The 16,305-nt window shown below is 38.5% G+C and overlaps 2 protein-coding genes across 2 annotated transcripts; one reads left to right on the forward strand and one right to left on the reverse strand.

Annotated features, from left to right (window-relative positions):
- Positions 1 to 1,387: 1,387 nt before the first annotated feature.
- LOC108766091 (GILT-like protein C02D5.2) lies at positions 1,388 to 6,534 on the forward strand. The gene is made up of 4 exons (XM_018515157.1): positions 1,388 to 1,969; positions 4,726 to 4,916; positions 5,232 to 5,552; positions 5,795 to 6,534. The coding sequence occupies exons 1-4, from the start codon at positions 1,858 to 1,860 to the stop codon at positions 5,882 to 5,884; spliced, it is 714 nt and encodes a 237-aa protein (XP_018370659.1). The 5' UTR covers positions 1,388 to 1,857; the 3' UTR covers positions 5,885 to 6,534.
- A 1,791-nt stretch (positions 6,535 to 8,325) lies between these two features.
- On the reverse strand, positions 8,326 to 16,282 carry LOC108766092 (calmodulin). The gene is made up of 4 exons (XM_018515158.1): positions 15,920 to 16,282; positions 10,684 to 10,858; positions 10,186 to 10,428; positions 8,326 to 9,699 (listed from the first exon to the last, which is right to left on the reverse strand). Exons 1-4 carry the CDS (start codon positions 15,920 to 15,922, stop codon positions 9,671 to 9,673), a joined length of 450 nt encoding a protein of 149 aa, XP_018370660.1. The 5' UTR covers positions 15,923 to 16,282; the 3' UTR covers positions 8,326 to 9,670.
- Between the last annotated feature and the right edge of the window lie 23 nt (positions 16,283 to 16,305).

Raw genomic sequence — 16,305 nt, forward strand, 5'->3', positions numbered from 1 at the left:
AGAATTAGTTCTTATTCTTTCGTGAATTATTTGTTTGAACTTTAAATAAACTCTTAACATTTAATTATAATCCGTATAAATCCTCTGCTCGCATGATTCGTGAATCTATAATAATTAGTATTTCTATTATTTTGGTGCAGATGTAAAATGAATTAACAGATTTTGTACATATATATGATACAAAGAAGTTCTACTCTTTTTTTTATTTATATTCTACTCGTGTGTGTGTGTGTGTTGTACATATATATATATATATAACTTTATAATATTAAAATTTTTTATATATAACAGAATAAAAAAATGTTATAGTATTATAAAGTTAGAGTTATTGTACTATTTATAACATTCTTACAAACGATAACGAAGTGTATTTACAATACATAATTTGTTTAGAAGTTAATTGGAAGTGCATTTATGTATAATTTGTTATCTCACTAAAAAACTTATTTACTTCTTGTATTGTATACTTACTTTATTTACGTATTACCTATACTGCGCTTACTTAAATTTCCTTATGATAATCTGCATTTAAAAATTGAAGAAATTGTGACACTATAAAACATATATCACTATTGTTATTAAAATCTTTATTAATCATAGAAACTCGATGTATATTGATTTTATTAATCAAATTATTAATGAGATTAACAAAATTACTACAAAAAAATTAAATAAACTTGTGGGGTTTCCCCTCTTAAAACATCGAGGTGCCATTATAAATAAATGTATACTTGAGCACCCCACCATTTACTAGCTACCGAATATAAATGTGTTATACTATTCAGAATAGGATTTTCAATGGAAAATTCATTAATTGTGTGAGTGATAATTGATGAGTCATCTCTATCTAAATATAATGCAAATAAAATTACTATATCTGAATTACAAGAAAAAACATGTGTATACATTTTTAAAAAAGATGATTCGTGGATAGGAGAGGACATAATTTTTTATACATCAAATGTTGGTATTTAATAATATAAAATTTGTATAACAATTTTTATTGACAATTCTTATTAGTATAGTTTTATAAATGTAAAATTGTAATTAATGATCAGAAGTTTTTTGTGACCTCGGAAAGAGTAAATACAAGTGATTGAATTTGTTATTAGAACAGTACTCGGTCAACAAAATAAATATAACGTGTCTAGAAAAAATAAATACAAAAATTGGAAAAGAACAAAACGCAAATCCGAGGAAGAAGAATATTTTCGAAGATCGAGGAAATCGTGAGAATCGGAAATTAAAATCCGCTCAATCGATACAACGCGGACCGAGCTCAAAGTTATCCGATTGGTGAAGATCTACTCTCCAACTCGGCAACTCTCAATGCGCAGTGCGCACTCCGATTACTCCAAAATCTCCGAATATTCCAAACTCCATTCTCCAATAGGGGCTTTAATGTAATCGACGTCTGCACGAGTGCTCGCATCACTGCGGACGCTGCGTGCGATGATGCTGCGAGAAAAGGTGAAAAAAATAACGAAAACAAGAAGGAAAGAACATTCTATTCGACACAGTGGCGGTCGTTAAATCCCGTTGGCACGCGTGGCGTTGGCCAAATTGCCGCAAGAGTGCTCGAGGACGAGGACGAGGATCAATCGACCAGAGCAGAACGTCGACGGAACATCCCGCTGTAATTTCGCTCGCGTCCCAAGTCCCAACGTGTCGAATCGCTATGTCGGCCGTCGCTACAGCCGTCGCCGCCGGCGCGTTTAATACTAGATAGAAAACATTGCGTCAGTCCGCGCTAACGAAATCGCCGTCGCGGCGTCACCGCCGCTGCTGCTGCCGTCGTCGCCGCCGTCGCCGCGCGAAGAGTCGTGCGCGTCTCTTGCCGCGACAACAGCCGGGACGATGGGGTTAGGCTTTCGATGGCGCCTCGTGTTCCTTCTGGTCCTTGGCCTGCTGCTCTGGCAGACCTCCAAGATCTGGCTCGCGTTCCTGGAGGACGGCGCCGCCATGCCAGGTACGAAGTAACGAGGGGCGCCGCGCGCGAGCTACGCTCTTTCTCTCTCCCATTCGCTCTCATTCGCCTTTTGCACCTGTCGCTACCTGTCGCCTGCTGTCGCCGCCGAACAGGCGGCAATCGGCGGCATGTCGCGCGCACCTCGAGGCTCGATCTCCACCTGCCTGTATTCACGCGAGTTCGACAAATCGATTTTTTTTCCCTGTCACCAGACATACGGAGGCACGTTAGCGCGACGAGGAATGTTAACAGCGCGCGTTAAATCCCGGCCAGCAGTCATCACGTACTTTTTTCCCCCAATATGGAAACGTGAAACTTTTTATGTATGTACGTACATATACGCACGTACATGTAAAAAATTTTTACTTTTCAGTTTTCATATTTCCATATTCTAGGAAAAAAGTTTTATGATGACTAATCCGTCGATCCTCTCTAAGAGGTCTTTAATGGACGCTCCTCAAAGCCGTATCTTTTTGAAAAATTCGAGGAATTATCGTTTTTTTACTGATGCCAGTTTCTATCTCAACGTAGTTTATAATCCAGATTCAACTAACTTTATATATTTTTCTAATTCCAAGAATTAGAAAAAGATTGACAAAGTGAATGATCAAACAGAATTTTGGTTATCTCAGCTAGAATTATATTATTGGATTATTAATCAGAAAATTCTGATTTGTGTGTGTGTTCATTTTCAATGAGAATTCCAATTAATACAAGGCTTTTTCCAATAATGTTGTAGTCCGGTGATTCGATATCAATTCATACGACTCTGACTACATTCCGTAAAGCACGTAATGCGTTATTTTATCTTTGTTCATCGAATGTTAAACAAGGATAAATGATAAATTATGCACATCATACACTTTACGGAAACATCTGTATCGCACAGGTGTATTTTTTTTCAATACATTGGTACGATAAAAACAACGTATGTATCTCACAATCGAAGGCCACAGATTGATATTTCTAGCCGGATTTTTCGTGATTACCTCATTGTGCAATTTGCCGTTCGACGAGCACATCTCCAAACAGAACAAGTCACGATAACGTCAAAATGATATGAAAATGAACCGTGAATGATTGAAAAATGACTTTTAATGATCATGTTGGAGAATCATTTTGACATCATTTTGATATTATGATGACTTGTCGTTTTGCTCGAGTCGTTATATCTGAGATTTTTGAAGTGGCGCGATCTTTTCGCGTCTAAATGTGTAGCGAATTCGATTGAACGCAGTGAACACATTAAAGTCGTCGTAAAAAAAATGTAAAGATATGCGTTATAAAGATATTTATAGATATATATAAAATATAGAAACCAAGTTAAAACATGAAATCTTGAATACACTTTATTCCAATACACAAGAGTCGACAAAAAATCAAAACGGCATCAAATTGTATTTTATATTTTGATGCTTAAAGTCAATAAATAATCAAATTTTATAAAAAAACATCATTTTAACGTCAAAATATGTCACTTCGACTTTCTCTTGACTTGATATATTTCGTGAGATTGTGCTGTTAGGTAAAATATATTTTATAATTCTAAATATTTGCATTTTATTTTACACACACATTCGGATTAAAATGTAGTGTACAGCTCTACAACGTCAATTAGACGCACTATAACACACTTCATGTGTATAAGTGCGTCTAATTAAATTTGCTATAAACCTCCATTTGCCGAGTTTTGAAACGCGATCGCTCGCAGTTTGTGTAACATCTGTCAAATCGTTAAGAATCTAATTGCTAAAATTGCTATCGGAACTGTAGGACAGATGCAAAGTATGCATGACTAATTGTATGATCTGAAAGTAAAAAAAATCGCGGTTTTTTTTCTTGCGGAAAATGAGGACGTTTCTCGAGCACTAAAATTTTATATAGAAATTGAAATTATAAAAAGAATTCAGTTTCTCGCGCTGAATAATCCCAAATAATCTAAATAACAATTGTAATTCATAATGATACAAATTAAGTACTAAAATCGAAAAATCCTGAAGTACTAAAATTGATATGCACGGTTGTTTTTTATGGATGAACTTTCTAAACTGGTTACACGTCGAGCGAGACAAATATGGTTTATTTCACTTCAATTTATTGCAATGTATACAGTAATTAAAAGTTTCTTTGATAAAAAAAAACAGGCCTAAGTCTCGGATACCACGAGTTCGAAATAATGATTTTGGTTTTAATGATAAATACAGATTATTAAAAAGTGAAGAATCTTAAAAGTGTTTATTATTTAATTTATACACCACACGCCTTATTCGTATTTTTAAACCAAAACGAACGGGAATTACATAGAGGAAAAATCGAATAGAAACATAACGCATTAGAAAAATCAAGCTAAATATATACGATAATCACGCTACTTACGTCAGTCAACGAAAAAAATCTGTCCATTTATCATTGTTCTGATTACAAGATAAGCAATGATTCGCAGAAATTACGGCTTTTATTAGAAATTATACAAAAAAGAATGTTGCGGTTTTCTTTCTTGTGAAAAATTATCTTAAATATCATGAACTCGGAATGTCTCTTGAAATATTGAAATATTACGTAGAATTTAAAATTATAAAAACAATTCACAATTTCTCGCGCAAAACAATTCTAAATCGAAGTAACAATTGTTTATTCAACAGTGATAAAAATTGAAAACTAAAAATTAAAAAATCCTGAAAGCACTTAATATAGACATCTCAGACTATTTTCAAATCGAAATCTTTTAATATCTTTCATTCTTTTCTTAATTGTAGAACTTCAGGACCAAGTGGCGACACCATTGAGCGAAAAAGATGGACCGGCTTCTCAGAAAGTACATGTGGCTGTGTATTACGAAGCGTTATGCCCGGATTCGCGTAGTTTCGTTTTAAAACAATTAAATCCAACGTATCAAAAACTTTCAACGAATATAGAGGTTGAGCTGGTGCCGTATGGTAAGGCGAAGGTACGAAAACCGTTGCGACCAATCCTGGTAAAACACAGAAATCAATAATACCATAAGAACGTTATCATGACCTTATTTGTCATTTGTAAGTTTACTTATATATATATATATAAGTAATAAGTGTAAGTCATGTTGATGCTCTGTGATATCATGATTCTGTATTTTACCTGAAAATTCGTTATTAACCGCGTTACATTTTTTAATTAATGCGGCTAAATATATCACGAGAATGAAATCATTAATCGAGACAATTAGATCAGTGGATCGAGTTAAACGGCAAGCTTTCTAAAGTTACGTATTCGATTTCCAACACAGACGACAAAAACGAGTGATGGGTATCAATTCATATGCCAGCACGGACCGATCGAGTGTCAGGCGAACATTATACACGCTTGCTCCATCGACGTCATTAAGGATCCATCGGTACAACTGCAATTTGTGGCCTGTATGATCGAGAATAATATTGATCCGGTACGGATAATGAAAACGTGCGCCGAGCGAATACCCATTGACCTGGAGTCTATAAAGAAGTGTTCAAACACTGGAAGAGGGCAGGAACTCCTGGCAAAGTACGGAGAGATGACGAATTCCCTCGTGCCGCGGGTATCTTTCATACCAACAATTACCCTTGACGGGGTGAGTATTCGTTTCGTGACGCTAAATAAAGTATAACGTTAATATTTTATTCATATGTCGTACGATAAATTTTTTAAACATGCTGATTAGCTACAGAATAGAGAAAACAAGTTACCGAGTTTCCAGAAATTCTCTATCTTGTGACCAATTAACATACTTGAAAAACTTGTACGACAAATAAAATATTAACTCAAAAGCCAATATGCGTCGAAAGTAAGTAAATAATATCCATATATTTTCAGAGTTCTGAGCATCAGGTGAGGATATTGAAAAACTTACTGAAGGAGGTGTGCCAGCGTTTCAAAGTCCCACCAAAAGAATGTTTATCGTGAGAGCACGCATTGTTCACTGCTAGCAAAACATATCTGCATAATCATCGAATTTTGTTATTATGTTACACGAGTTTAAAAAAGTCATGTATGGAAAATATAGTATTTTTCAAAAAAAAAAAATAAATAAAAACTGTTTTTCTCTGTTTTATCTCTCGGTAAGACAATTCTACACCTTGTGTAAGTTCGCCCGTTAATTGTTGAAGAGTAATTATACGAAAACAATACGTAATTTATCTCTTCGTATAGACGCATTATTGCACGGAATGACGCAGTTGTAATTTTCTCCGTAATCGTGTGTATCGTAAGAGATATCCCGCAGTTTTTCCATCACGTCAGATAAACTTGGCTGTTTTTGTCGGGGAGATAAAATCGCTTGTATTATAGATAAACACCAGTTTGCTCCCATATAAGTATATAGGAACAATTTATTAACTTAATATCAACACTTTATACAAACTGTGCCGCTTTATTTATGTACGACAAGAAGTGAAGAACGCCTTTGAGATACGGCAGAGAATATACTTACATACACTAGAAACAATTTTTGAATTAGAAGTTCTGAGAAATTAAGGAGCGTTAAAATTGAATGACTACAATTGGTTAAAGTAATAAAAAAGAAAAAAGAGCTCTATGCTCGAAATAATCTGATTTAAAAAAAAGTATTTCCTCATTTTGCAACGTACAACGTTCTCACTTTGTTTGTAGCGCAACGAACTTGTTTGTTTAAAAAATTTCGATTAGCATAATCGAACGAAAACTCACTTCGTCGATCAATTTTACGTTCGTATGTACACATCGAAATAAATACAACGTTTGATAAAAGCAGGATGTGTCTTGGTACCTCCGCAAATACGGTATAAACGATTTTTTTTTAAGAACAACAACGTGTATTTCAATAACAAAGATCGAGGGGACGCTAAATTAAATATTAGAAGAGCTAACGCTTCAATATTATTCAGTAAAGATTTGGCATTGCCTCGATGTTAACGTTCACAACAAGAGCTTCCATGCGCCACTCTTTCGCTCGCTTTCTCTTTCTTTCTATCTATCTATCCTCGGCGCGCGAAAATTCTTTCAATAAATAGATTTTGCGATACGGATATAAAATTACTATTATATTAAATACTGGAATAGAGTCTTTGTAACGTAAGAGACTTAATCGCTAGGTATCAGTGTTCGATGAAACGAAGCGGATTTGGAAGCATTTAGATACAGATGCCTGTCGAATACTAACGACCACTTTTACAAAACGAGTGTGTTGACAAATCTTTCTCATTCTTAATAAAGAGTGTAAGTGTGGAAATATACTTCAGGACACAGAATAACCACAGTTTACAAATAGATCCAATGTGTGCTTTTTTTCTCTCCCCCTATTTTTTTTTCGGGTGTTTAATGGGGAGCGAGAGTTCCTAATTACAATTAATACCGTACTTTCTTGTAATCTATATCTATTCTTCTCAAAAGTTTTCGAGGGTAGCGAGAAAAGTCAGAGATATGTAAAGTGGATCCTGTTCACAGAGACACAATGAAATATTCTCATAGCAAAGTATCTAGATGCCATCGAACACAAAAAGAGATGGTTGCTGAAACGAGAGGTCCATTAGTAATGAAGGAAACGAATCGAGTAGCTGTGACCTAAAAATGAGGATATATTTATTTTATCTTTTTTACTTTTTTTTTATCTTTTTTTCTTTTTTGTTTAATGATCAATGCGATCTAGGTCACCAGAAATACAAGTACTTCTCATTTTGTTCACTTCAATATTAAATAATAAAGGACTGTGGAGGAATTATCTCTTTCATTTTTTTTTTCTTAATTTCTTCGTAAATTATTTTATATATATATATATATATATTACATATATATTATGACTGAACCACCGACACGCATGATGTTTACGCTGTACGGCATTTATGTTCTTTGCTCTCAAGTTCTTAAGTAACATTATATTGTACGGATCGCACAAAAATCACACCAGTTTCTCCGATCTGGTTGGCTCCGTTTTTACGAGACTGGCACGCACCCCTGGGCGAAGAAAAGTAATGCACCGATCTCACTGTGGCCTTTACTTCCTTTAATCCCCCATCCCTATTTTATTTCTCCATAGATTTACATATCAACAAAAGTGGTGTCGACGTTGTTTCTCTTTTTTTTCGTTTTTTTTAATCTTTTTTGCGCGCATGTATGTAAGGCTTTCCCTTAGAGTGGAAGGCAAGTTTACAAATAGGAGATTAAAATGGAACTGGAGGCAAAACGCACTTCGTGAATATAGTATTATAGTGTTTCTCTTTTTTCTTTTTGCTCTGTGTGTATAATCTTTCGTGTGTATAGTTTCTCGCGTAAGTATAGTTCGTAAAACGTTACGTGTACGTGTGAGTCCCGTGTGCACGAGCACGAGAGGCTGGATGATGTTGATTCAAAGCGTAAGGAAGAGACTTTTCTTTATTATTTTTTTTTTTTCAAATAGGAATGTCGAGACTTCGGATCCTGGAGCTTTCCATTGATCGCGTCGCGACTCGTCCGCGTTCGCGCGACGTCATCCGCATAACAGATCATATCCCGTCTCGCGAGACGCGACGCGCGCGAAAGCACTAGGTCTGAGCTCCTCGAAGCTTCTCCTCCAATTCTTTCTTCCCATTATCTCATCTCGCTCTCTTTCATCTCTTTTTTTTTATAAATTTTCTCGCTCGTTACTTATATAAATTAAGTTATTCGTTTGTGAGGCATCGAGGGGTCCAGCACAGCTTTTGCATTTAAAGTCGTCATCAATAACCCAGAGGCCGAAACGCATCGTATTTATACTCTCTCTCTCTCTCTCGCTCTCTTTCTCTCTTTATCTGGAAAACGATCGGTCCAGGCCGAATTCTCTCTCACAGAGACAAACAAACATTTGTACATGTGCATGCATTTTTAACGGTAGAGACATCATCATCTATTTAGCAGCTACGTATCCTAATGTCATCATTCACTATACACGTATCTCGTTTATTAAAAAAATGAACGAAGGAATTCTCGAGATGAATCTTTCTCTCGATTGGCAAATAAAACCTTTGCTGCTTTTAATATTATCTTACATCGGATTTATACTTTGTCCCTTAACACACATTTCCTCTCCCTTTGTAAAGAGAAATTACAATTCTTCGACATGCCATTCTTATGAAAAAACTTCCGGGAAATGAAGGAGGGTAGATGGAGGCCTAGAGAGGAGGAGTGGAAGGGCGATGGTGCTAAAGGGCGTGATAAGAGGAGAGGGAAGGAAGGGGAGGGGCAGTCGAGAAAGAGAGGAAAGTGGAAAATGCACTTTTTTTTCTTGTCGTTGGTGCACATGCGCGCGCAAATTGTGTCTTCGCGTTATCTCACTTCCAAACTTGTTTTATCCAATGGAAATAAGACATCCGAGTGAATGTGTATATGTGTGTACGTGTATACTCTTCGAGCGTGTTGCGTTCGTGTATCGGTGTAACGAGTTATTGTTATGTGTGTATGTGTATGTATACACGCGTAAATATTTGTGTTTTGAGAGATAATGATTTTAGTGGTATAACTCTTTAATTAAACAATTAATTGCCCTGTATTACTTATCGTTAAACGATGATTTTTTTTTTAACGCGGTATCGGACGTTGACTCTTCGCGCTTTTATAGAGACATCTTCATATCCTGATACAAGATTTGTCACTTTCTGGTTGATTCTCGTTTTGTTACATATGTTTTTTCTCTGTTTCTTGAATTATTTAATACGTCAACACCACTCCGAGTCGCGAGTTCTTCCGTTACACAGGTTGCATTCACTTTGATGTCATCATTGTGACGAATTCTGAAAAATAAAACGAAAGAAATGCCTTGTTAGTTACGTGCGCATTAGTTTACGTTATACCTAAGTCTGCAAAATGATAGGTTTCGGTAAAATAATGACGAAAGATAAACAGTCAGATATGTCTTATCATGACGTCAAAAAGTTACGAGAAGTTACGCGTGAACCAACTGTGCAAACTTCTTTATTGAGAATTGCATTAATTTGCAGAAGAAAAACGATTTTGTTGATAAAAGTTGTTTACGTGAATATAGGAAGTATTGGCGTACATGTAATTACAAATTTCGTTCGATTTTATCTCACATAATCTAAATTTTTTTTAAATATCTCTCAAACATCGATATTTTAATTAAAATTATAAATTAAATATGCACGGCAATTATTCTTTAAATACCGTAAAATGATGTATACTTAAAAGATTCTATATGCGATATATCGACAATAAGTTCCATTTTATAGTAATTAATAGATCAAGCAATGCAATACAACCTTCATAATTAACTTGGCCGTCGCCGTCGATATCGGCCTCCCGTATCATTTCATCTACTTCCTCATCAGTGAGTTTCTCGCCCAGATTTGTCATGACGTGTCTAAGTTCCGCCGCGGATATGAAACCATTTCCATCCTTATCGAACACTCTGAAGGCCTCTCTAATCTCTTCCTCACTATCCGTGTCCTTCATTTTACGCGCCATCATGGTCAAGAACTCCGGGAAGTCGATTGTGCCGTTACCTAGAATTTCAAGATTTTCAACGTCGATTCTATCGAAATTGTTTATTTTCCTCTTTTAATGAAAAGAAAAAGAAGCTTTTTTTGACATCTTGCGACAGAAAAACAAGCTCTCTATATTAAACATAATATTTACGTTTAACAGAAACGTTCGCAAGTGAAAATGGAGGAATGGAGCGAAACAATTGATTTTTGTGTACAAAAATAATTTATAATTTACGATTGACATGCGTCGAAAAGCTACATTAGGATATGTACCATCTGCATCTACTTCGTTAATCATGTCCTGTAGTTCGGCTTCTGTGGGATTTTGACCAAGGGACCGCATTACCGTGCCCAATTCTTTGGTAGTTATAGTACCATCGCCGTCTTTATCGAAGAGCGAGAACGCCTCCTTAAACTCTGCGATTTGTTCTTCTGTGAGTTGATCAGCCTTTAAATAGAAAACACACAACACAAAAGCTTAATTCTCTCAGTATTAATAAATTACATTAATATTAATATTAATGAGTGCGAACAAATATAATTATTTTACAAATATGAACTTTAAAACGTTATTCTAATTCCTATTTCAGCCTTCGATAAGAACTTAAATATTTTACTACGAAGTTAGTTTCTTTCTTTAGACGGCAATTTACGTCGCACGAGCGTCAAGACAATATACCAGAGTATCATTAAAACGTACTCTTTCAGTTAAAAAACAAGTTACGTCCCGGCTTAATTATCGGATTATCTCCAGAAATCTCAAGGTTACACAAGTTTCGTTAAACGCTTCGACTGACGCCGTCAAATAATGCAAGGCAATGAGATGCGTGATAATGCCGGCAGAAATAGCACGATGATGCATACACGCGCGGTTTAATTGCCACTGCATAAATAAGGAGTTCTCAGACTACTTTGAGGATCGCATGAATAATAACAAAGTGACTGGCCGCGTAATTCGTCGCAAACGCTTCGCGTTCCACCAGGAAGGAGGCAACATGCGTACCTCGCGGCTCTACGTCGCGCGTAGTAAAAATAAATTTTGATTCTTCTCCAAAAGTGCGTGCATGTATTTAATGCAAAAGATTATCTGCCACGGTAATTTTTTTTTTTTTTTTTTTTTTTTTAAATCAAACTATCCTCGCACGGAGAGAGTACAACACGTGTCGTTCTACTCGCGATTTTAAAAAACGCGGCCGACTCCGCCGCGTGATATAAATCATGCGATGGCTCTTAAAAACGTCTCCGGAAAATTGTGACAACGTGAAATCTTTAGAACTAACGTGACACGAGCTATTTCTGGACGCTAATTACAGACAGGTGCTGATTTAGTACCCGTTCGTTGTAAAGTAGTGTAAAGTCGCAGCAAAGTAGCTGCGAGGAGATGTATCGATTTCTCGCGCAAGACGGATCGTGTCGTAAGTTCTACTGTAGCAACTTTAAGACCGGTCTTTATTACATACGCTTTTCCTCGGCTATCTTTATCGCCGTTATTTCTCGGTCAACTTCGAGAGCATACAGTGCCGCGAAAATGCAATGTTTTCAATCTTTAGAAAGTGGGTCTATTTTTTTTTAATTTTACGTTGAGAAAAAATGTACCAGGTTTTAATAAATATTTATTTAAAAACACCAACTGAAAGTTTTACTTAATATTTAAAAAATGATAATTAAATGAAATCTCAATGGTTATCAATATCAAATAAATAATATCTTTATATATATATATACTTGGTAAATATTTAATTGGTATTAAATATTCAAACAAATGATTTATTCAAATTTAGTATATTATTTTCAATGTACAATTTTTCCTTGACTAAGATTTGTTTACAATTCATTATTTCATTGCATTTCTTGCATCAAAATATGATGCTGTTTTTCAGTGTCATTATAGTGGCTTCCTTCCAAGGTTCCGATGTTTTCGTGGAAACGTCAAACTCCAGAGGATGGATAAATTCTCCGATTGCGGGAGTATCGAGATAAATGCCTGTGTTCACAGATAAGGCAGCTTTGCAAATGGCTGCGTCAGGAAAATGTTTATTTTGCAACTGTTGGAAGTTTTCTTCGCTAACAGGTTTATTTCCTTGGATCTAAAAGTATAATTCAATCTATGCGAAGAAAACTTGCAACACTTGCAAAATAAATATTCTGACGAATGCGGCCACTGTTGTAAAATTCTTTTATTTGATTGGTCTTGCTCTTAGTTCCTCACTGGATCTAAATGTATAAACCAATCATATTAAAGTATTTTACAACAGTAACAAAGCTACTTTCTCTGCTGAACGCAGCTATTCATGTTAAGGAATCTTACAACAGCCATGGCTGTTTACATCTGATAAAGTTGTTTACAATAACCAAATGTTTGGCTTCAACTAAATTATTTTATTGTATCAACCGAGGATTTGTTTGCCCATGTCCAAACAAGAAATTAATTGATTCAACTAAATGGGTCTCTCAGTGCACAGAGATATGCCAAATGCAGCCACTTGAAGAACTGCGTCTGTACTCCGATTCTGTAACTCTTAACGACAATTCGGTATAGTTATATCATCGTTGCGCAACTTTTTTATTTGGTATGATATTTGCGCAACGATATAATTCTCGCAACGAAATATAATCGATAAACTATCGTTAAGAATTACAAGCTTCCTACAATAATAAGCCGTTACCCAAGATTTGAATTTTTAACCGTAAAAAATTGACCAATGATTTATTAACCAAATGTAAAACTGATCAATCAATTTCTTACGATTTAAAACTTGAAGCTTATAGGTGTAATGGCTCATCGTAGAAAACCTGGCGACGCGACTCTCCGCAGGATAACCTCACTTTTCGGACATCGGGCGGCGAGAAATAATGGCTCCCAGGCCGCGAAAGCCGCGTCGTGTCAGGGCAGGGCAAGTTTTCATGGAGGAAGGGCCGTGCGTGTAAAGCCAGCGACACACGATGCGTATATTTTTCTGCTGGGTTGCACGCATAGAAATTCCGTGTACCGTGTATGGTGCAATTCTAGTAATTTACTAAAACGCAATTTTTTAATAATACATTAGGAAAACGTGCATCGTTTGCCGGAGGCTGAACGGACGAAATATGAATCGCGTTGGACGTCAACGAGAAAACCCGTGTCATGGAAGAAAGGGGAGGAGGGGAGGGGGGAAGACGAAAGGTGAGCTGGCGTAACGGGTTACGGCGGGCGCGTAGGGAACGTAAAAGGAGCGACGGTGAGGGAGCGCGAAAATCAATAGCGAGCGACGAGATGTATCGCCGTTAACGTTTGATCGCCAGATAGAAACGCGTCGCGTGTGAGAGAGAGAGAGAGAGAGAAGAGATGTAAAAGATCTGTATTCTTATTCCTGAACTCTCTCTCTCTCTCTCTCTCTCTCTCTCTCTCTCTCTCTCTCTCTCTCTCAAAAATGAATGCAAGTCTATGACGACTTCCTTTCTCACTTTCGCCAAAATATCAAACATCTATATCTATTTCAGTTGAAGTTCTAAAAGTGTACGCTAGTACAGAAAACGGACCTATAGCCGTCAGGAACACACGGTACGCACGCGTTACGAGAAACCCGGCAGCGCCCTTAAAGATGAGTATCGGGTGACCCGTATGGATTATGCAAAAGGAGCGGTCGGGCGTTCGTGCTCGCTCGCTTGCTCCGGTCTCGTATTTCGTGCTCCGATAGGTATCTATCTACGCCCGCGATCGAAGAAGAGGAAAGATCGCGGCGCGTGATAACGACAACGACGGCGGCGACGTCGCCGCCACTGCACCGTCTTTCGATTCGTTCGAAATCACGCCGAGGTCGCGAGGAATGAGGCGTAGATGCATCATCGATCGAGAGAATGACGCGAAAGATCGGATATATACCTCTCGATAACTGGAAAAAAAATTGACAAATTTAAAAATCTCTTCCGTTCTCGTCTGCACTTTGCACCGTTCTCTCTCTCTCTCTCTCTCTCTCTCTCTCTCTCTCTCTCTCTCTCTCACGATTTCTTCACCCCTCAATTTAAAAATGTATTAATGTATACATGACTGTGTTCAATTTTGATGTTGACACGCTTCAAGCGCTTACAATGGCTGCGTTAAAATCATAATCTTTAATATAATTGTTTTGTCTTTAATTGCCCTCTTCGTATCTAATCTAAGTATAAATAAATCGTATTAAAGGCTGCGTTCAGCAGAAAAAGCAGCTTCGCCGCTCTGTTGAGCGCAGTCAATCATTTTATCTTTATCGTTATTAGACGTAAAATAAAGATGAAAGCGCCGAAAGCGCTGAAAACCGAACGCAGCTAATAAGTACGGATACAAGACAGTTTGATCGACGAGTGTAGAAAGTGCAGCAGCGAGCGGATCAGGCAACTTGGCGGCGGCGTTTCGATCTCGGGCGCGAAGGCCGTGAATTTAGCAGCGTACGGACAGACGGACGGACGAGCAACGAGAAGATAACCGTCGCGCGGCGCTCGTCGATTATCTCGACGAGTCCAAGAGGGCAACGCGATTGCGAGGGATCCAACGGCCAACGTCAAGTCGAACAACGCGGCGGGCAAGATCCGCAAGATTCGAGGATAGGCGAGTGAAATTAGCCGCTCCGCGGGGAACCGTTGCCTACTTGTCTTGTTCCGCGTTAACGTACGCCCGGCTAGCCGGTCGTAAACGCGACAATTCCGCCCCGCTGAAACACGTCGCGGCGTCAGGTCACGAAACGCGCTCTCGCTCTTTCTCTCTCGCCGAAGTATAGAAATATCCGCCGGCAAACGACGTGAGAGAGAAAAGAAGCGTTGAGGCATTTTAGCCAGTCTCCCATGTCTATCCTTCTCGCTCCGTATACGTGTCTTTCTCTCTCTCTCTCTCTTCCTATACGGCGACGATCGATCGGCCGTTACTTCCGCTCGCGCGGATGCAGATTTTCCTCATTGCTGCGGAAGAAACTCTGCGAGGAGCACGGAGAAATATAGACGGCCATGCCGGATCGATAATCGCGGGGAGTCGGGGCAGGCAGTCTCCGGGGCGGCATGAGCGAAGTACGCTTCGACCGACAAGGCTGACAATGAACGGTCGACGAAGAGAGGGAGACGGATGTATAGATAGCGAGAAAAGGAAAGAGAGATAGAAAGAGAGAGAGAGAGAGAGAGAGAGAGAGAACGAGACTCCCGCCGAACCTTCCAGAAAAGGAAATCCGTCCTGCCGGCGGATGAGAAAGATGGAGAAGTGCATGGAGACCGAGGGCGAGTTCAAATGCGTAACCTCGTAAATTGCGCATCTCTTAACGGTTTACGCTCATCGCACGTGCACTTGGCGGCGACGCGTCAATGCGGCGAGAGACCGAGAGCCCTCGCGGGCACGGCTCTCGGACGAACCAGACACGGCAACGATGATGACGACGACGACAATGATAATGACGGTGACGACGAAATTTGCGCGTAGAGAGAGAGAGAAATAAAGCACGTAACGTCACGCGCGACGATAATTTTCTCGAAACTTCTCGTGGCACAGACGACGGATGGAGGTACTTACCATCTTGTGGGTCCTCTTTTTTTCGTTTCTTTTCACGTTCCGATCACGCACGAGAAGGCTCGGCCCGCGTTAACACACGCGTTTACTTCGCACACTGGACAACAAGAAATGTATTTAATCACAAAAGCTCCAGGGATACGTCGGTTGATCGGTCGGTACGCTCGTGCTAAAATAAAAACGGCTCGCTGTTCGGGCCGGGATGAGAGGATCAACTTCGTTAACCGTGCACGAGCAGACACGCAATAACGGCGGAACACCAAGTCCGGCGAGAAACGCACTCGGGACAGTAATGGAGTCCACCGTGTCTTTCTCGGTCTGCGAGGCTCTCTCTGTGGGCCGCCGCTGGTTCCGCAGCCCGGATATCACTACGCCGCCCCCTTACGGGC

The sequence above is a fragment of the Trachymyrmex cornetzi genome, unplaced genomic scaffold (assembly GCF_001594075.2).
Source record: "Trachymyrmex cornetzi isolate Tcor2-1 unplaced genomic scaffold, Tcor1.1 scaffold57, whole genome shotgun sequence".
NCBI classification, from domain to species: Eukaryota; Metazoa; Arthropoda; class Insecta; order Hymenoptera; family Formicidae; genus Trachymyrmex; species Trachymyrmex cornetzi.

Bases quoted from the DNA above. Each gene is read 5' to 3' on its own strand.
- LOC108766091 (XM_018515157.1), top strand. From the start codon at position 1,858: ATGGGGTTAGGCTTTCGATGGCGCCTCGTGTTCCTTCTGGTCCTTGGC. The intron at 1,970-4,725 runs GTACGAAGTAAC...TCTTAATTGTAG, and splicing joins GGACGGCGCCGCCATGCCAG to AACTTCAGGACCAAGTGGCG. The intron at 4,917-5,231 runs GTACGAAAACCG...TTTCCAACACAG, and splicing joins TGCCGTATGGTAAGGCGAAG to ACGACAAAAACGAGTGATGG.
- LOC108766092 (XM_018515158.1), bottom strand. The intron at 10,429-10,683 runs GTACATATCCTA...TTGAAATTCTAG, and splicing joins TAACGAAGTAGATGCAGATG to GTAACGGCACAATCGACTTC. The intron at 9,700-10,185 runs GTTGTATTGCAT...TTTATTTTTCAG, and splicing joins CGGCCAAGTTAATTATGAAG to AATTCGTCACAATGATGACA.